Genomic DNA, 21360 nt, shown 5'->3' on the forward strand with positions numbered 1-21360 from the left:
GGGGGCCATGGCTGGCATAGCTCGTGGAGAAAGGCATATCTCCTAACCAAGCTCTAAAGCTTGTGTTTACTTTGGAGCTGCTCTTGAAGATGACAGAGGTATATCTTATGAAGTACAGACAATTTAGATAGAAATGTAAGTTCATATCAAAGCTGTCATATTCTTCAAACCAAAATATTTGCTTGTATTTTATCAGTGAAGACCTCACAGAAGAGTATTGTAGTCCATGGAGTGGACTCATACGCTCACAGTTTTTGCAGAGTTGAGATTAAATTTAAAAATTTGTTTCCAAAGCCAAATGTAAATTGATTCACAAATACAGTATTCTCTTTTGGTTGTTACTTTTGCAAATACTGACATCAGGCCATTTCCTACAGTACATTTAATTTAAGTGTTAGCATTAAGTCTGTTTTAAGTCTGTCTATAGAAATAAATGCACTCTGTAACTGCTGATACTATTTGGTTTTGCAGGTTGTCTTCTGAATTTTGTGTCTGAAGGTACCCTCTTGCTTTCTCAGCAAATCATGGACATCGTTGGCTTTCTGAAGTCGCAATTCATTTGCCACCTTCTGATCTGCTACATATTTATAGTGTCAGGACTGATCATTAACTTCATTCAACTCTTTACACTTATACTTTGGCCAATCAACAAGCAACTATTCAGGAAGATCAACTGCAGGCTGGCTTACTGCATTTCAAGCCGTAAGATTTTTTTTTGTTGTTTTTTTTTTTGTTTGTTTGTTTGTTTGGTTTGTTTTTTTTAACGTATTTCTGTATTTTGTCCTAAGGGCATTGGTAGAAAAGTTCTGGATTTCAAAACTTGTATAAAGGTCATGTCTGCTTCCTATAGCAGATTTTGCCTTGTTGAAATGTCTCCATGTGCTGAAATATTTTGCTCTTTTATAGTGGGATGCTAGCTTGACTCAGTATGTTGAAGTAAGATTGCCTCTCATTTGGCTATCCATCATGTTTCATTAAACCAAATGAGAAATATTGACTAAATAATTCACCTCAGCAAGTTTAGCTGTTATCTATAAGGCTTACAGTGTTAACAAGTCACTTCCAATAATGCTTTCAATCTTTTTATCATCCATGATTTTGGTTATGATCTTGGTATAAATGTTTTATGTTCAAATCCTCTTCAGGACTGGCAAATAACAGAAAAAAAAGGAAAAATCTTAGATGTCATGTACTTCTTTCTTAAGCCAATTATAAACTGTTTTTTCTTTGAATAGTATTTCAGGTGTTAAGGTGCATCTGTATGTATTTAGTATATGCATGTAGTTATAATTCAGAATACAGCAGGTACCCTGTAACCAGTTGAAAGAAGCAGGGATTGCAATGATATTTATTTTTCAGGGGGAGATGAGGGCATGAGCTCAGGATGTTGTAGATAGACCAGACCTTTGAAACTGCTGTGAGATGTGACAGTTGACTGGCACTTGAAAAAACAGTCAGTTCCAGTGCAGTGAGTGAGAGCTGTACCCATTTGTGTGTTCTCTATTAGTAGGAGTTTGGTGGAATCTTCACCTGACAACAGTGAATTATCAGAGCATGTGCAGTTTTTTTAGTTATAATCAGTTTGCTTATATATTTGGTTTTAGAGAGCTACAACTGCAGTTTCAGCATTTTATTGTACTGCTGCTTCTGACTTCCATGCAACTGCATTAACTTACAGCAGAGAGAATTCTTCACAGAAGCAGTTATAGAAATGCTAATTTACCCACATTCAATGTTTAGGAATGTGCTGTTAAATGTGTCCACCTTCCAAGCAGATTTCCCTGGGCCTTTCTGAAACTCAAAAGTACTTTCTTAGAAGGAAACTGTTGCAAAATGCACGCTTTTTGTTGCTCCCTAAAGATGATTCAAGTGCTATGTTTTGTCACTTCTAAGTTACTTGCAGATGTTTTCATACTGGGGGAAACAACCCTGCATACAGCATTTAACAATTGTGCTGTAGAAATGCAGCAAAATGGTTTATTTCAAGTAACCTTTTCTGCTACTAGGAACCTGAAACGGAAGAACCTTGTTAGTATTCAAAATAAACTGTGTGAGGTAGAAATCTGTCACATGCCTCAACTTGGGGGCCACTAGGGATTATTTATCTTTCATCAGTGACTCTGATGAGCAACTATTCAAAGAGTTTTTTAAAACATACTTTTGACTTAAATTTCAAATGCATCACAGTGTATGGGCCCAAATAAATTTGGGATGCTGTTTTATTATTTCTGTAATGGAGAGAGGATGTTCCTTCTGAAAAAATTAATTTTCTCTGTGTGTATGTCCCTGAAGTAGTGGGTTTGCAAGTGCTATTCATTTGTATGTACAAACAGTGGCATTGAATATGGCCAGGGTTTTATCTTTTGCCTGGCAGCATAGTGTATGTTTGAAGCCATGGCATGAAGAAGATACTGTACAGCTGTGTATAGGTATATATTATTATTTTTCATGCAATGCCTTCTGGCCCATTCTTGCTTCTGGCTAATTAGTGCAGAGATACCAGCTATTTTACAGTCTTCAGGCTGAATCCTTCAGTCTGGTCTGATCTAGGGAATGGACAGTATGGAAGAGGGAGTAATCCTGTGTGCTTGTCCTTTGTGGGGCACATGGCTTTGCACTCAGGGTTGCTGATCTAGTCCTCAGTGTCAATGCCACTGGAATAGATTGTGCTGTGAGGTTTTTGCCCAGTCATGCTCCGAGCAAAGTATGTCTAAGTTATTTATTTTAGCTTTACAACAGAGCAAACTAGCATTCGATGAGTCACTCTTACCTAAGTGATATTTGGAAAGGGGAAAATGATAGTTAATTTGAAAAAGTATTTCAAAAAACTAAAGACCAATTAATCAAAATGGATGTGTTTTGGGGGCCACTGATGTGGTGACTAATAAGTCAGGTCTGTATGTGTCTCATGAAAGTCATGGAAACAGCCTACAGTTGGAGACAATGAGATTTGGCGTTGGAGAATATGAAGAGGCATGTGCTTTTGCAGTGGTGACAAACATCATGTTGTCTTGAATCTGATACAGCCTGAGTCACCGGGTCAACCAAAGAGTGAAATAGAGCAGGCATGGTTTAATTGAAAAATGAAATGAAAGCAGCAGTTGTCCTTAGATCCTGCAAGTTCAGTTGTTTTCCATTTGATGTCAAAGGTAGAGATAACTCTCTCCACGAAATTGGAGAGTTATTTTGTCTTTGATGCTTGCTCTTTGGGCAAGCTGGGGGTTTTTGTATTTCAAGCAGTGGTATTTTCCTACACCCTTTTTCTTCCTTTCTCCTTCCTGTATAAGAACGTAATGTTCTCACTTCTTCTCATGCACTGTCTGCTGTCATAATGCATATGGGAAGCTAAAGCATTATTGTAATTAATGACTTGCCCTCACTTGAGTAGTACAGCTTGAGTTGGCGTGCTTCTCTGTTCACATGGATCAAATCAGACCAGCTCAAGTTAAAGTATCACAGAATACTTTCAGAATATCACAGAATCATGGAATCATTAAGGTTGGAAAAGACCCTTGTGATTGAGTCCAACTGTCAGCTCGGCACTGCCAAATCCACCATTAAACCGTGTCCCTGAGGGCCACATCCAAACAGCTTTTAACTATCTCCAAGGATGATGACTCAGGGCAGCCTATTCCAGTGCTTGACAATCCTTTCCATTAAGAAAGTTTCCCAAATATCGAATCTAAACCTTTCTGGCTGAAACTTGAATCAGTTTCCTCTTGTCCTGTCACTTTTTACTTGGGAAAAGAGGCCAACCACCACTTGGCTACAGCCTGCTTTCAGGTAGCTGTAGTGAATGATAAGGTCTCCCCTGATCTGCCTTTTCTCCCTCAGTTGCTCCTCATAAGACTTGTGCTGCAGACCCTTCAGCAGTTTCATGCCATGAGCTGGCTGCGTGGATTAACTGTGGTGTGCTAGTTGAGCGCAGGTAGCTGTGCAAGCTGCTGCTTCTCTGCTGTGAGTTTGGCACCTGCATTACAGCTTCCCACCATAACTACTGACAGCCCAGAGAACTAAACCCAGACATCAAACTTTTCATCAATGCAAGTTAGAGAAGAGCTGAAAACCTGGTTTCCAGTTTGAATCGATGGTCAGAAGGATTAACTAGAGCAACAATTTGCTTTTAATGAAACAGAGCAGATCTAATGGCACATACCAAGTTGCCTTCAGTAACTGATTATGAGAATTGCCTTTCTTGAAACCAATTGTGAGTCAACAGGGTGAGCTTAGCTTCTCTGTTGACCTGCTCCACTATGTAATAGCATTGGGGATGCTCTCTAAAGGGTGAGTTATCCATTCTCCACATTGCAGTTTGGGTTGCTTTTTTATCTCCAAGATACTTCTCATACTTTACTATAAATACACTCTTCCTGTTTGATCCTGTTATCCCATTTGACAAATACCTACAGAGTAAGGGTTAGATCTAGTCCTCTATATGTTTTGACCTTTACTGAAGAGTGTTATTGCAAAGAGAGGACATCCAGCTCCAAAAGAACAAACTTTTGTCTGTGCTGGTGTTGAAATGAGCCACATGATTGGTAAGGGTTATGCACCCTCTTTCATGTTTAAACAAACAAACAAAAGCCCCGAAACAAACAACAAAAGAGACCACACACACAAGAACCTAACAACCCTCCCAAAATAAAAACAAGACACCAAAATCTTTGAGCTTCTAACTTGCAGAATATATTTTCTGGCTTCAGATATATAGTCATGGATTGGTTCAACTGCCTGGTAATCCACCTCACCTTTTGTAAAATGACAACCCAGATAAAGTCCCTCATACTGAAATCAACATCATGCATCCTAATAAGGAAATTGAACACTGCAAACCTCAATAGGGTAATAACAATAAAAATTTCAAACATAAGTGTGCTTGAAAGTTGGCATAAGAGCAAAGGCTGGGCAAGCAATCAATCTTGGGTTTTATTTTTAAATAATTTAGGAGCATTTTATCTTCAGTTTCTTTTTCTAAAAGATGGAGAACCACAGTAGGAAGCACTGTGGAGTACATCACAGTTCTCATAGATGCTGTTTGTGCCTGAATTGGAAGAGGTGGGAATATACCTTACTCCTCCCTCTTATCTGACAGGAAATCACCACCGGGGCTACACCCAGCTATTCTGCAGTAGCCTGTGAAATTGGCCAGGCACACAGAGGGAGCAGGTTGTCTTGGGTTCATGCCATATGGTTCATGCACATGGCTGCAGAGCTTGCTGGGCAGTGGGAAAGTGGTTTGTACTTCCCAAATCAGTTTGTGCTAGCTTGCTGTGGAAGTGTAACCCCAGGTCAAGCAGAGTGTGCTGGGCTGCTGTGGACTGTTCAGGATGTGTACCTGGACTGTGTGACTGGGATATACACATACAGGATACATGGCTTCTTTAGGGGTGCTGAGTGGGAGGTATTTGCCTGTGAGTAAAGCAGTCCTCATCTTGTCCTCTTGTTCTTGGAAATAAGCTTCTTGTGCTCCCAGGGTGAGAGGCAAACTGGCCTCGTGCTGACTCTGCACCAGGTGAACGTTGCACTGACAACAGACCTGGCAGTAACGACACGGTTGTGTGGACAGGTGTGCAAGAGCCTTAAAGCAATCAATTTAGCTTCTAATCTGCCTTCATAAATAAATTATTGTAGTACTAACACCTATTGTTGTGCCATGAAAGGGGTGTTATTACACCTCTGGGTAAAGTTACACTACGTAGGCTGCAGTTTGTAGATCCTGCTGAGGGGAAGGCCCTTGTTTGCACAGAAAGAGGCACCCTGATGCCTGCTCATTGACTGCAGCAAAAACATGATGGAAACTGATTCTTCCTATGACTGAGCTTCCTAGAAACAAAACTGGAGGAAATTGAGAACTGCTTCAAGTTCCATCATCTTGTCTTACTGTTATAACAAAGTAAAGCTAACTCCTTCCTATGTGCAACTATAGGTTTTGCAGTGTGAGGAATGAATAGCTGAACAAAGCTCTGTGGTAGTATCAGGGCTTTGCTAATCCTGTCGGTTTTTTCTTGGGGTTTAGAGGAGCCCTCAGCCATTTTACTTGTTTGTATGAAGGTGGTGCTGAGGCAGGGAGGCGAATCCTCTCCTTTGGTACAATTAAGTAGTTGGGAAGGGCTGGTAAGCAAGAGGTGCCCAGAGAGGTGGGACTTTCTTCTTCCTCCACTTTACCACCATCTTATGCTGCAGAGGAAGCAGTCTGCTGTTGTCAAAAGTATGGCACAGTGTCCTTAACACAGTCCTCTAGTATTTTATTTATAAAGCAACCTGAATTATGCTTGTCAATATTGATGTAGCAAAGAGTTTTCATAGGACACTTAAAACTGCTTTCTTAGCCTCTCTGAAATGTTGTTTTGAGTAATCTGTGCTAAATGTATTTTTCTCAAGAGGTGCTTGTCTACGTAAGCCTTTATTCTCTGAATTCTACATACCACGTCCATACAAAGCCACTGGTGAAGACTGTGGAAAGTTTACAACAACTACTGGGGGAAAATTTGAGGCCAGATTTGATAGTCTTGCAAAGGGAAGATGTTTATTTGAACCTTTAGAAAACTAGACCATAGCCTTAGCCTTCTCTTTTTCTTTCAAGCCAAGCCAATGGCAATAACTGGAAATAGAGTGTACTAAGAAAATGCCCATGTTAGTTTTAATGTAGATAAGCTAGAAAAAATAAACTTCAGTGGAAAACATCTACCCAGAAGTCATGTACTCTAATTCATTGAAGTCTTCCTTCAGCCTATTTTCCAATACCATTTTATACCTGTTGGGTACTTACGACAGTGCTTCTGGTTATCTGAACACCAAACCTTAACTTTATCTACTTTAATTTGGAAAAACAGAAGGAGCAACTACCACACCAGATCTTCCATTGTTTTACTGGTAGAGTAAGATAAAGTATGTGTGTGTGTGCGCGTGTGTGTTTGCTGCATCCATCACAGCTTGAACTTTTTTCCCAGATTGTGTTTGTGGAAGTGCCTAGCATATGCCTCCATATTTTCCCTACTATCATTAACTTGCTGTATCAACTAATAACATTTCAGTCCTCCTCACTTTGTGCTACCTGCAGGTGTTGTTACTCAGTTTTTGTAGGTGTTCAAGTATTGACAGTGAGCTTGAATGGATCACACAAGACTGCATGCTGATTGCAGGCATGCTGCATGAGCGTGGTAAAGGTGTGTTTGAATGACATCTGTGCATGACCTTTACCAGGGTTCCTAGTTCAGCCTACAGGGGATATGATCTGTTATGCTCAGCTCTCAGTTCAGGAGAAAGGGACTGCTTTATATGAAAATGAATGTGAAAAAAACTTTTGATACTGATGCTTTCTGTACAAGACTAGTAAAGAGCTAGAGAGGCACTTAGTCTGATCTTTAATGAAAAGGGCATCTTCACTGTCACTGATAGTATTTTGTTGTTGCTGGAGCCTTTGTAGAGGTCACCTGTCTTCATTTTCTATTTTTTTTTCCCATTGTATTGCTGATTCGAAGTATGATGCTGATAGCCTGTAGACTGGAAAGAGAGACGGCAGAGAAGCAGTAGGTGATCTGCATTCTGTTTGGTGTCTAGCATCTCACATCACAAAGATTCTAGCACCTTCTGTTAAACATTAGATCTGGCCAGCAAGCTTCCTAGATTCCTGAACTGGGGTAAATTTTGGAGCATTTATGCAAAAGCATTTCTGTCTGACATTGCATTGTTCGGGAACATGATATCTAATCACCCATGATATAGCACAGGTTCTGAAGACATTCTGATGCTGCAGTTGTTTATTCATTTAAGGGTGAATATCACAATCAAAAGATAATTTCATATTTGTAGAAACTGCATTTTAGCTATAGGCCTGATTTTGTTGCTGAAATGGTACTGAAACTGAAGGGTAGTCCCTGGATGATGTGGAAACTTCATGCAAAGATGCAGAGAGTAGCTCAGTCATCACCAGTTGCAAGTGAACACAAACTAGCAGTAATCCAGCCCTTTCTAGGGAAGCACAGTACCTCCACGGGAATGACTGCTGTGGGAACTCTGAATTCTCCTGTGTTTGGTCAGGGAAGAGATCTTCTGGTGTAACATTCAAGTGAGGTGCATTGCTTTGTCTCATTTGCTACATACCCCCTCCTGCTCCCTTTTGGGCAATGTGCACCCCTGAAAGTATACATCTAAATGGTTCTTCCTTATCCCAAATCATAGTCACATAGCAGCAAGTTTTCATGGAGTAGGTTTTCAGGCTCATCCTGTAACAAGAATTTCAGCAGCTGGTCCAGTGGAAGTATCTGGTATCTGACTGTTTTAGTTTGGGTAAAGCCAGCACACTGACTATTTTTTTGCGGGAGGATTTCCTAGCCAGTAGGAAAAAGTACGTCTTCTCAGCAGATAGTTGAGGTTTTTCTGTGTGACACTTGAGATGAAAGCTTCTCAGTGTACATGCTTGGCACTCTTCTGTGGCTAGGTGTTTGTTTCCTGTAATTTGCTTGCAGCCTTCAGGTTAAGGCTTCTTACTTAAGGACTGTAGTGTTTTTGTTTTCTCACTTCTGAGACTGTTGCTGAGTTTCCTGTACATCCATCTTGGAGTAGTATATGCTTAAACATGTTTCTTCCAACACCATATTCAGAAGGAGGAATCCTTTAACTGTGAATAAGAAGCCAAATAAAATTGTGTGCAAAACAGTTTTTTCATCTGCGTGGTTTTGGAAAGGCAGTTACCTGTTTTCCAGACCTGTCTTGTTCTTTGCCAAAATAGCATTTGAAACAAAATAAGGAGCCATAAAGAGATTACAGTGCACTTGTTTGTGTACTGATTGTTTTGCTCTTCAGTTGGCATACTTTTATTAGTACTTCAGTGTGCTTTCTGTACTCAAGCAAATTGCGTGTGTCAATAACTAACATTTCTTTTCTCTCGTGGTTCTAAGTTCACTTAGCTGTGTTTCTAAATTGAATCTCCTGTATATTGCATCTCCAAGTGTGGCTTTTCTTTGGGAGTTATAAACAAGTGAGCTTCCAAATGCATGAGGTATTTTTCATTTGTATATAAATTTTGTACTGCTCTTATGCTGTACTTATATGACCTTGCTTAAATGATCCCCAGATCAATATACACTGCTAATGAAAGATTTTGATGAATTAATGTATCCTCCTGTGTTAGGTAAGGAAAAATAAATAGTGATTGCACCAACTCCATTTCTTGATGGCACTTGTAAAGCTTACCCTTGCGTTTTGGAAAACTGCAGCTGGGAGGCTTTTGTCAGGGCTGTCATTAATACAGCTTTGCTGCTGAAAATGAGCTACTCTTCTATCCTACTGGATTTCCCTAGGAATCTCATACCATTCTCTGACATTTTCCAGGTATTTCCCTTTGCTCACGGAGTATCTCTTCTAAAGGTGTGCAATGTATTAATCCTGCACAGTTTGCTGAGGACTTTATTATACTGGAAATCTAACTATAGAGAACTGAAGAATATGTTGCTTCTTTCAAACTCATGTAGTTTAGGGCCTTGATGACTGACTTCTGCTATTCTTTGTACAAAGGCAAAAGATAGGGAGGGAGATGTTAAGCTTGCAGTATTCAGAAAAAATGTTTGCATTGTATGGATTGGGTTATATTTTTACCCACCAAAATATATAAATTAAAACTTTATTATTTAAGCGTCTATTGCCTTTTGTGCTCATAAAGGAGAGAGATACAGGCAAAATAGCTGACATACCTCTTTATGTTTATGTACTTAATTTCTCTAGTTTAAAATTGAGACCATAGTGTATTTTCCTTTTAGTAGTACAGTATATTTTCAGTATTTTTTAAATACGTAGAGTTCAGAAGATTCAAACTTGTATTAAAGCTTACCATGAAGCTTGTCTCTCTTACATTTTCTTTATTAATTTGTCCCTAAAATTCAGGGTTTCTTGAAAGGTGATTTAAATTTCTCTGGTTGTTACAATGATAGCTTGTAGCTTCTTTTTGATACATGCGGTTGTCAGGTGAGAATTAAAAAACTTGAATGGATGTTCATGAATCTTTGAGATGTGATAGATTTCTTCATGTGGAAATCAAATGATTGGTAAATAGATAATTATTCAAGTGCAGGTGAGCAGAACAACAAACAATATCCCAGAAGCAGCTCAAGCTGTGTGAGTTACACTTTTGAATTTAGCGACTTAAAATTTTTGGAAGTGAGCTGTCCTATGCTGTTGCTCAGTGTAAATGCTGTATAAATAAGTTCTTGAAAAGTTATTTTTCTGTGTTGGAAAGGTGGGGATGGGAATTGGGCCTCTCTTAAGAGTAGTGGTATGCTAGGTTCCTCCTGGGTTGTATAGGACATTTGAGTTCCATAGGAATCTTCAGGACTGTTTTTCAAAGGTGGTTCCTGTGAACAGTATTAGAAAGTGGAAAATAAAGTTGAATACTTTACCCTAAATAGTGTGGTAGTGATAATGCTGTCTTTGACCTTCATATAGAGTCCGGATGCTGGAGTCTGTCCTTTATTTCCAATTTGTGTCATTGATTTCTTGCTGTAAAGCAGTCCTGTAATCATGATTGCATTTTTAAGTAAGGAAGACTGAAAAAAGGAAGAGGAAGGCTTTCTGCTTTCGTATATGAGCAGTGCCTATTGTAGGTGGGTACTTCTGTAGGATGTCTCTCCTTGAGATATGAAAAATAAATGCTAGTAACTGAAGAAACCTCTGAGACCAACTTGTCTGTCTGGAAAGGCACTGTTACTGATTGCTGGTATTATGTTTGGAAAGTCATTCCTGCTGCTCCCTTCAGTGCTTCATTAGGCCTTCAACAAGGAGCTTTGTGCTGACCTTTGGGGGCTGTCCAGGTGGACAAAGCAGCAGGAGAAAACTCCTGGTTGACTGTTTTCTTCACTGACTGGTCCTGTTACCAAGCCAGGAACTGCTGGTTTGTTGAAACGTGGGAGTACTGCTAAATTCCTTGGGGAAGAAGAATAACAGGAGCCTTCAGATGTGAGACAAATATCTCTGACACGTGGCTGTTAAATAATTAATTTTCCCAAAGGATTTGAAAAGAGCATTTCAAAACACTGACTACTGCAGATCTGTATGTGTTAAACCCATTGTACTTATGAGGCTGGCTTTGTTCCATACACTGTGTAACTTGGAGAGAAGAAGCTCTTTTGTAGGCAGATTGTGTGAGGATAAAAGACAGAAAAAAAGCTGTGAAATTAAGTGTTTGAAGTGTGCAGCCATTTTTTGGTTTTTTTGTGAAGGATGGTTGCTTTGTAACTTGCAGCATGGAGATAGTTTAAAAGGAACAGTGGCTAAAGAATTGAACGAAACTGGTTTCCGTATTTCTCCTCTCCTCTAGCTCAGAACTGCATTAGAGCAGGATCACTTGAAAGTTTTCTCAAGACTACATATGCTGACTTATGATTTCTTCCTCACCTGAAGAAATGCTGGATTTTACATTTTGTGGATACTGTGTTAGAAGGAGATAATCTATGTGATTAAACTGGAATGGTGTGTGTCTGTTTTGAGAAGGAAGGTAGTATGGGAATGGGAACTGGAGTGAAGTGAGGAAATTGGGTGATGTGCCATTACACATGCAGTAACTGGAAGGATCCTGTGCAAGGCTTGTGCTCAGAGCAAATGCTGTTCAAATACTAGAGACATGCCTTAATTTACAGGTCTTAACCACAAGTTTTCAGTTCCTACCATAGCCCCTATGAGGAAAGCCCACTCTGGCTTTCTGTATACTCTGAAGGCTTGTGCATTTAAGATCTTGCATTAAATCTGATTCTGATCATGATTCTCAAAGCAATTTCAGCTTGGCTGCATTACAGGAACGCTGTCTTGGCTATATTAAACTGTTTGTAGTGTATTTTGTTTGGTGCATTTCATCTGAGAAACCACTGATGACAGCCCATCAAAAAGGCTGAATCCCCTTTCTATTGATAGTGTTTCATTGTCTTAATTTTATAAGAAAATAAAATGGATCTTGGCCATGGAGCTGAGACACAGCAAGCACAGAACTATCATTATGTGATGTCAGCCTTCAAAATTAAAGCCATAATGTTTTAATAAAGCAACGTATTTTTCACTTAATACATTTGCCACTTTATGCACATGTATATGCAGGTTTTAATTCTATGACTAAGCAAGCACTGAGGTGAAATTGCTAAGAAGATCAAAGCACAGATAAAGCTTTAGCTTTGTAGTAGGTGTGATGAGTATAATCCTTATTTTGTGTAACTCAGCATGGTGTTAATATAACTAGACCAAATACAAAGATTATTTTATGCCAGTTGAGAGAGAATCTGGCCAACTTAAGTAAATGTCAGTGTGTGTTTGAAGGAAATAAAGAAAAGTGGAGGGAAAAAAATCTGTGCACCATCAATGTTTTGGTTTGGTTTGGTTTGGTTTGGTTTGGTTTTTAAGAGCACAATATACTTGGTGTCTCTCCTCATCTATGATTTTTATCTTGAAGTTGTGTTGACAAATTAGTAAGTGATGGGCAGAAGTGATTTGTTACTACTTTAAAGTGAAAGCTTTGTTTGTACTTTAATGTTCAAAATTACACACTTTATGAAGTGTTCCTTTTAGCATATCTAGTCACTGGCTGCCTTTGTGTAGTGCATGCCTTTGAACAATTACCAGTGAGCTCCTTTCAGCAGCCTATGTGTGCCCTGTAAAATAACTCTGCCTTGCATGCTTGCCTGAAGATTGCTTCTGTACCCTGCATGCCCTGCCTTAAGTCTCTTCATCTAAGGGGTGAGCAGTGGGCTCTGGCCAGCCTAGGGCTCCCTCTATCCCTCCCTCCCAGGAATGGTAGATGGCAGGTGAAACCCTCCTTCCTGTTCACATTCCTTGTTGTGTCAGCTTTTTGATAAATGGCCAGCTCTGATTTGCAAAAATGATGTGTATTTTAAAACAGCGTTTTGAATCTTCTTTCAGATTTATTTTTTCTTTGCTGTTCAGCTATTTTTTTCTTCACTAAGAGTAGAGACTTGCTTTTCAGATTTGATGCTAAACTCTTAGTAGAAGAAGCTGTACTCCTCAAGAGTATGTACCTCTTGCATAAAGTTCATAAATCAAAGTCTTCCATGTTGAACCTTGAGACCTGCTCGCTTGCCCACTGCTTTACTAAGTCAAGGAGTGATCAGATACACTGTGCAACATCTAGATTTGGAAGACTGTGGATTGAGTTTTTCCTTGTGGAAGCCTCCATGCAAGCTTTGTCCCGCAGAGGCAGACTGTTGGAAAAACATTTGCATGACATCTAGCTGAAGCTAGAAGCTTTTCTTGCAAGCTTCTCAGTCACAGCCTTGGCAGTCAGAAAAAAGCTTGCCAGTCAGAAAAAAAAGGAATGATGCTCACAGCAACCTAGGACATGAGTGATTTCTGTCTTTCAGCTGAACAATCTGATGATTCTTCCATTGCAGTTGGATTTCATGGCAGTCCCACTTGGAGAAAGATTTGAACTGGTAGAAATTACACCATTTTCAAATTACAAGCCCCTAATTAGATAGGATCTCAAGGCTCTTCCTGTTGCTTTTTCTTAGTTCTACTGTGGTGCGAGATGTTGCAAAGACATTGAATCAGCAGTACCAGTACCAGAGGAGGTTCTTGTCAAAGCTTTCAAATACAGCTTGGTAAACTCAAGCACTAAGTAGTGTTTATTTGCACCAGCTTTCTGCTTTCCTGCTTTTTAGGCAAGATTTTAGAGGAGATCCAAATGTGCTGCACAGAACCACAAATACCTCTGGCACAGTGCCAGCTGGCAGCCTAAAAGGTGCAGTTTGCATTTGATATAGAGTTGATGCTGCTACTGTGCTTCTCTTAATTTTGCATGTTTGAAATCCTATGGGAAGTCTGGATGGCCTTCAAGAAGAATTGTTTCTAAAAAGCTGTAGATCTTCCTTGGCAAAGAGGAAGTATCAGCCTGCATGAGTTAAAGCAGAGTATTCTGATCCATGGTAAACCAGTAGTGTGTGTGGCCTGAAAGGTGGGAAGCCCCTGTTGTTTTGCAAGCTGATAAATGCTGCATCCAAGTTGGTGAGTCACATGGATCCTTTGTGTCTTTTATTTTGAGACAGTTGAGGCAACCAAGGTGGTAAAGGTAATTCAGAAAGGATTAAAGCTAAATTCTAGAAAATAACTGACTTGCAATAGGCTTTTGTTTCTTCTCTTGGTTTTTTTTTTATTCTTTTCTCTTTTTTTTTTTTCTGGCATTCCTCTACGGTTTTGATCAGTTTGTCATGGTATAATATTTGGTACCTGGTATACTTTATGTAATGTTGTTTTCCCTTGTTAAATCTTGAAAAGTTAGGGGTTTTTTTTTTTCTGTGGTGCCAGAAGTACTCATGAAAAAGTTGCCAGAGATATCAGTAGTGCATATGATTTTGTGATACTTCTCTACTCCTGACATGTGCATGACCTGTTTGTATGACAGGTTTTTACTACTACTATTTTAATACTGCTATGACAAGTCAGATTGTGCCTTTCAAACTGTTTCTCCTGTGCCAGCCTGAAATGGTGTCTGGCTGCTACTATTCATAATTTGCAAAGCACTGAATAGGAAAATGGCTTGGGTAACCAGAGAAGCAAAGCCTGCCTTTTGTAACTTCCAGAGGTTCTCTCTCTGGAAAATTAATAGATGAGGTTAAACTCAGAGGCTGTTGATGATGCAAGATTTCTATGTGGACCGTGTAAGCTAAACCTCTGTTTTCTAGGAAGAGTATTCAACACAAATAGTTCTAATAATACAATGCTGTTGCTTGCACTAGATACGGGGGGGAAGCTTATTACCTCTTTGTGGAGAATTTTTGCAGTTATACTGAGCCACTGGGACTACATAGCAGGAAGACATTACACAAGTAATGCTTTTTTTTTGTGTGGATACCTTTTCAGTTTGAGCAGTGAGAGGTTAGACAAGCAAATGGCACATTTGCATCCTCATCTGCTGAAGCACATGATCTGTAGGCTGCCTGAGCAGGTTGTGATGTTCCAGCAGTGGATTAGTTTTCTAAAAGCTTTGAGGAAAAAGAAATGCAAACACAATCAAGCTAAATGTGAATTGAGAGGCACTAGTGCCCTTAAGTGTGGTGTAATATTGTTGTATACTTTGCGTATATGTTTATCTTAACAGAATTTAACTTTCTCATGTGTATTCCATTCTTCAGTGAGAAAAAAGTAGGGAGTTTTGTATATTTATATGTTTGGATAACATCATCTTGAAGGGTTACAGGCTGCACCCAGCCTGTACAAAAATCACAGCCTGATACTTGATAGGTGTATTTGATCTGTAGTACTTTATTTTTAATTCATGAAAGCCATTTGTTTGATTTGTAGTTTCTGACCTTATTGTCCCTTAAAGAACATTTTGTGAAAGTCACTGATAGGGATTAAGAAGCTAAAATAAGCACTGGGACATAGTTCTTGTCTCTCAAGACCTCACGTGATGAGATGCTGTAAGATTACAGGCAGAAAGAGGGAATTCATAGAATGCAAGTGGAAAATGAGTAATGGTTTTGTTCTGAACAGTGTTCTCAGTGATAGAAATTCCATGGTTATTCACCATTAACTCTGATGATGTAATACAGGTACTTGGTCAGTTTTTAATTCCATTATTGATATTCAGAATTGTTCATTATTGAATTGTGCATAAGAGAATAAGTAGAAGTTATATGCCTTGACTTGAATCTAAAAATTATTAGTTTGTGATGTATTATATCTGGAAATATGTAGATATTTCTTCTGAGTGCACCAGTTATCTGAGATCAAAATCCAAATTTAAATGTTACTGGAAAAAATTAGAAACCATAGAAGCCATTATCCCTGATTTTCTTGTTCTGCCATTCTGTAGACACTGTAGTTCCTTCTTTTTATGTGTTTACACCTCCATGAAATGTAATTCTTGATGACTAGAAGCTTTATTTTACAACACTGCAGATTTTCTTAGGATTTAATTTACTTTTTGTTCAGTTCCCTAATTTACTTTTCTACCAATTTGTGCTGGAGATTGCTTGCTTTGGCACCTCACAGTTTTTTTGTATCATCAGTCATTTTTCTCAGAGATAAATTCATGTCAGTTCTTGTCAGTAGCTGAAAATGCAGGTTAAATGTGTTGATGGCGGGGATTTAGAGTATCAGAAATAATGGAATTTTCTCTCTTGTTTTGAAATGCTTTCCTTCTAAAGCCCAAATTTTTGATTTTTCATGTGAAACTAAGGAGGATAAATTTGTATATATAGAAATTAAGGCTGTTGCAAGAATGCATGCAAGAAGGAGAAAAATTGTGTGAGAACAAGTCTTCCTACTAAACACGTGAGTTAAATATTATTCACTTGAGTCAAATAACTTCCCTAATGCATATGGCAAAATATACCCAATCACATGAATGTGTGTACTTCTGTTCTGAATGAAAGCATGAGACCTGAGTGTGGACAGTGCTGATCACCCTATAATTAAGGACATGCTAATGACTCATGTCAAAGAAGTCAATTGTGATTGAATAAATACAAGGTACGACTGGCATCTATTAACTTGCTTATTTGGATACTCGAATTTTGAGGTCCTGGCCTCCTGGAAGGCAATTTTCAACAGAGAACTTCCTTGGGAAAGGTTTCTGTCTGGTGCTTCCCTGCTTAAACAGAAGCCTTTGCTCATTGCTGCAAGACTCTTGTCTTCCCCCTGGTCCAGTCAGGGTAGCAAAGTGTTTCTTAATCTGCAGTGTGTTTCTCAAGCAGTGAAGGAAGAGGGGAGAGAGGTCTGTAAGGCAGTCTGAAAAATCTCACTTTTTTTCCTGATTGCAGAGAATAGCACTAGAATCATTGAATTTCTAGCAGTGGTATAATGTAGCATTTTTAAGATGATTCTTATTCAGTTTACAAAGCTGCTAAGCATTTTTATCTGACAGAGTAATCAGAAGAACCCTCAGAATATTGGATGCCTGTATTTTCAGTCGCTTTAGACATGGGTGTTCTTGTGCTAGTGGTATTTAGTAATTTCCAAACTGAGGCTCTATTTTTACTAGTTCTGCAAGGTATGATGCGATGATGTGTCCCATCAAAATTAATTCCTTATTTGTTACCTTACCTCTCAAGGTCATCTGATTCTTAAACTCTGTTCTGACTTTGTATCATCCACAAAGTTTATTAATAGGAATTTCTTTTATAGTGCTAAGTGAATGACTTAACATTGCCTGGAAGTGGTAGATTTGAAGTCCCTTTTTTTCCTGGCATCCCTTTCTGGCATCAGAAAAATACTTCAAAACTGTAGAGACTTGAATACCTGATGACAAGTACTTTTTTATTTGATGTTTTATGAGACTGGATTTGTAACAACTCTGTAATACTAGATTTGATTTTTTTATTCTATCAGTTTAAGATTGCACTTACTTAAACTTCATGTAAGTCACCCTGCTTTCATTTAAGCTTCTGTTTCGGGATTTAGAGAGCAATATGCCACCCTAACCCTACAAATAAGAACTGAAGTAACATCATTTAAGCTTCATTGCTTCAACAGCTTTATCAGTGGGACACACAAGCTACCCCAGGGGTAAGGCATGATGTGGGGTAATACTTGATGAAGGCCTGACAGGAGAGGGATATGTGATGGATCAGATTATGTTTTGCTTTGTCCCAGGTGAGTCTGTGTGCCAGAATAAGAAGGTTGTTTATCTCTTTAGAAAGTAGTTGCTGTGCAAGCCCAAACTAATCAGATAAGGGCTGTCAAATGCTGAGTTACTGATCACTGCAGAACAGTTGATGCCTTATTTTAAGTTTTTTCACCTACTTTTTTCAAGTTTCTTCTCTCAGCACTCATCTCTTCTGCCTATCTGTGCTTGTACAGATTAATGTCCTAGACTTCCTGGTTTGTGTACATCAAATACTGAATAATTTAATAAAAAACATAATCTAATATTCAAAGAACCTGACACCAGCTACTGCTCACTGAGATAAGATGCTTCCTTCTACTAAGACAGAGCAGAAATTTTCATGATATTTCTTACTCAGAAAAATCTGCTTTATATTACAGACCTCACATAGCAGTTGTGACATAACCACTTGGTGTATAACTCTGCAGAGTTCCTTCTGCATCCTAACAAGCCACCTCAGCAAAACATATTGTTGATGTGCATGTGTCATGGGCTACTTCTGTCCAGGTGTCAGGCACCTACCAAAGCCTTTCACTGATTCCCCTCTGCAGCTGGACAGAGGAGAGAAAATTTAACAAAGTGGTCATGAATTGAGGCAAGGACCAAGAGAGAAATCACTTATTAAATACCATCACAGGCAAAACAGGCTCAACTTAGAGATATTAAGTGAATTTATTACTAACAAAATCACAGCAGAATAATGAGAAGTAAAATAAGCCCTTAAAAACACTTTTCCCCACCCCTCCCTCCTTCCCAGATCTACCTCCTACCCCAGTGGCACAAGGAGACAGGGAATGGGGTTTATGCTCAGTTTCTCACCCATGGTTCCTCCCACTGATCAGGGAGAGGAGTCATTCCTCTGCTGCACTGTGGGGTCCCTCCCACAGAAGACAGTTTTCCAAGAATTTCTCCAGTGTGAGTCCATCTCACAAGTAGCAGCTCCCTGTGAGCTAGTGCAAGGTGAGTCCATTCCACAGGCAAACAGTCCTCCTAAAACTGCTTCAGCATGGGTCACTCTTCCATGGGGTACAGTCCTTCAAGGACAGGCTGCTCCAGCCTGTCTCCAATGGAGTCACAGCTTCCTTTAGGCACCCCCCAGCTCTGGTGTGGGGCTCCTCCACAGGCTGTGGGTTTGGTGGGAATTACTTGTGAGCAGTGCTGTTTTACAGTCATGAAGTACTGTGACAGGCACTGCCTGTCCTCACAGTTAACAGGAGACTCTAGCATACGTTGTCTTTACTATTTGGGATGATGTTGTCTGGTTGAGCACAGCTGGGAGAGGGTTAAGGAAAATGGATCATGTAAATGATTTGTCGTCAAAAGTATCGTTTTTATTAGACCAGTTGTGACATACCTGAAAAACTGGAAAGGATTTGCATGCCAAAAGTCCTCTTCAAGTTTAAAAGATAAATTGCAATATTCAGGTTAAATTCAGGTTGAGAACAGTCGGTTAAAACAGTTGATTTACCCATTTAGCCTGTCAGAGGAAGGAGAGTTGGTACGTATATATTTAGAGAGAGGAGGCATGTAAAACAGACAGTGACAGAATTGTCTGTGGAATACTGTGTTGGAGGTACACAGGTATTGTGGAGGTGACATAAACAATAGCTTCATAATCGTCCTTTCCAGCTATCTTCTGACTGGTCTTAGAGTATTATACATTAGGCTTTCTTTAGGAGGAAGCAGAAGTTACTCATGTGTATCCAGCAACATGGAAAGCATGCATGTGTTCCCAGGACAGGTACATGTTGTTTCTTAATTACTTGCTACTCTAAGGGCATCAGTGACTTCTTCCCACAAGCTTCTCAGGATCACCTGCTAGCTGGGGTTGGTAGCTTTAGCACTTCCTTTCAGGCTGTCAGCACTCTTCTGCTGATAACGTCATTCCTGTGGAGAAGCGAGGTCTCCATAATAAACCTACTGGTCATGATGTACCATTCATAACAGTGAATGGTTTATTCAAATAGCTTGGAAGGGACACTATTTCTTAAAGATAAGCAGGCTTAAAGTACTAAAACCAACAAGTAGACCATGGATGCCTAAATAAAAAAAAAAATTTTTTGGGGATGTGTGTGCTTGTCTATGGGAAACTGCTGAAAAGAAAGTATTGGAACAAGACAGGTGTTCCTTTTGCACAGTGACTTGCAGTGAATAAGCTGTAACCATTTGCTCTTTGCTGAGCAGTTCCTCTGTGGTGCTGCTTCTGCATGCAGTAGAGAAAGCCAGCAACATTTTGGACAAGAAACCACATCCGGAAGAGATGCAACTGCCTGATTTCATGTCCATACAAAACATATGTCTGTGTCATAGGAACTTGCCAAGCAGCATGTTTTCTTTCACTGTTTGTTGTACTAACTCCTTTGATCAGCACATGCTATACTGTCCTCAGTAATTTGTGGCAAATGCAGCACATGATCTGTGTTGGAATATATGATTGTTGAAGAAAAGTACGTTAAAATTATTTCCTACAAGCAAACACTGAAATTAATGTGACTTGGAACCCAAATATATGAAAGGGCTGTGCTGTACTTATCTAATTTTTCCTTGCAAGCACATCCAGTAACTCCAAGCAATCCAGTGATGAGTGGGGAATTGAAAGTCACCATTTCTTCCTTCCTCTCTGTTGGTGATTTCTGTCGTTAAACGCAGAGACTTGTAATTAGTTGAAGTGTTATTCAAGGGAATTGCTTATAGGGTCTTTCAAGGAGACTGGGGCAAAAATCTGCAAAACCAGACCTGAAGGCAAGAGAGAAGGGTTTTGATGTTTTTATTTTTAAATTTGTGTGCATGATTCCCCATAACCCCTCCCTTCCATCAGCCAGTACTCTTGCTGCAAGACAGCTTTAAGGGAAGGGAAAGCAAGTCCACAGATACCAGTGGTTTTACCAGCTGCAGAAGGTTGTGGGGGTAGGGAATGAGGCGTGGTGGTGCTAAGGAAAGACGGGGCTGGATTTTGGTCTTCTGTTTAAACCTACAAAATCACAGAAAGCCAGGCATCCTAAGCATTTTCCTACAGGTGGAGGACTAGATCTCTATGTTGCAGTGAACCAGATAACTCCATTAACTCATTATACCTCGTTGGTGCAACACATGCATGAAAGAGAATCTGAAGCTGGAAAGCTGATGCTTTGTCTAGCTGTGCTCCCTGAATGACCTCCTACTTATCTTGGGGAAGGGGGAGAGGCATTGCTTAATTTCCCACCTGCAGGGCTTTTATCCCACAAGAACTAGTTTTTGTTGCCCCTCACAGGAAAGATATATATGTTTTTTATAATAATAAGTTACTCAGAAAAATTTTCCTGTAGACATGTAGCAATATTTAGCTCTGAGCTCTAGTTTCATGTGCCTAATCAATGCAAGCAGAATTCCTGCTTTCAAGTTTTCCTCATAATTACTTGCAGCTCCTGCAGAGAAGAAGGAAGTAGAGACCAGAAATAAACGCCCGATCAGGTTAGATGGCAGAGTGAAACACTAGAATAACCTGTGTAAGGAATACTTGGAAGTATTTTGAAAAACTCTTAGACAGCTTTGCAGTTAATTCAGAGGTTTAACCCTGTCTGTGATACACAGAAGGGTTAAGTAGTCTAGGGAAGATATAGACTTGCTTTCTTAGTTACCTGTAGACTTCATTCTATGAAGAATGCTTAGGAGGTGCCTCTAATAGATGTAGTCTGAAAATCTGGAAAGGTAGTAAGTTATTGCAAGTCACTTATCCACAGATAGGTACTGACTGTAGACTAAGTTACTTGTCAGTCTGT

The 21360-nt window shown here is 39.4% G+C and overlaps 1 protein-coding gene across 1 annotated transcript in view; it reads left to right on the plus strand.

Moving 5' to 3' along the window:
* The first annotated feature begins 400 nt into the window (after positions 1-400).
* Positions 401-21360, plus strand: part of AGPAT4 (1-acylglycerol-3-phosphate O-acyltransferase 4) — a 56370-nt gene continuing 35410 nt past the window's right edge. The window contains exon 1 of the mRNA XM_062489174.1: positions 401-702. Coding sequence (XP_062345158.1) covers positions 525-702 — 178 coding nt within the window. The 5' untranslated portion in view covers positions 401-524. The remainder of the gene's footprint in view (positions 703-21360) is intronic.

The sequence above is a fragment of the Cinclus cinclus genome, chromosome 3, assembly GCF_963662255.1.
Source record: "Cinclus cinclus chromosome 3, bCinCin1.1, whole genome shotgun sequence".
NCBI lineage: Eukaryota > Metazoa > Chordata > Aves > Passeriformes > Cinclidae > Cinclus > Cinclus cinclus.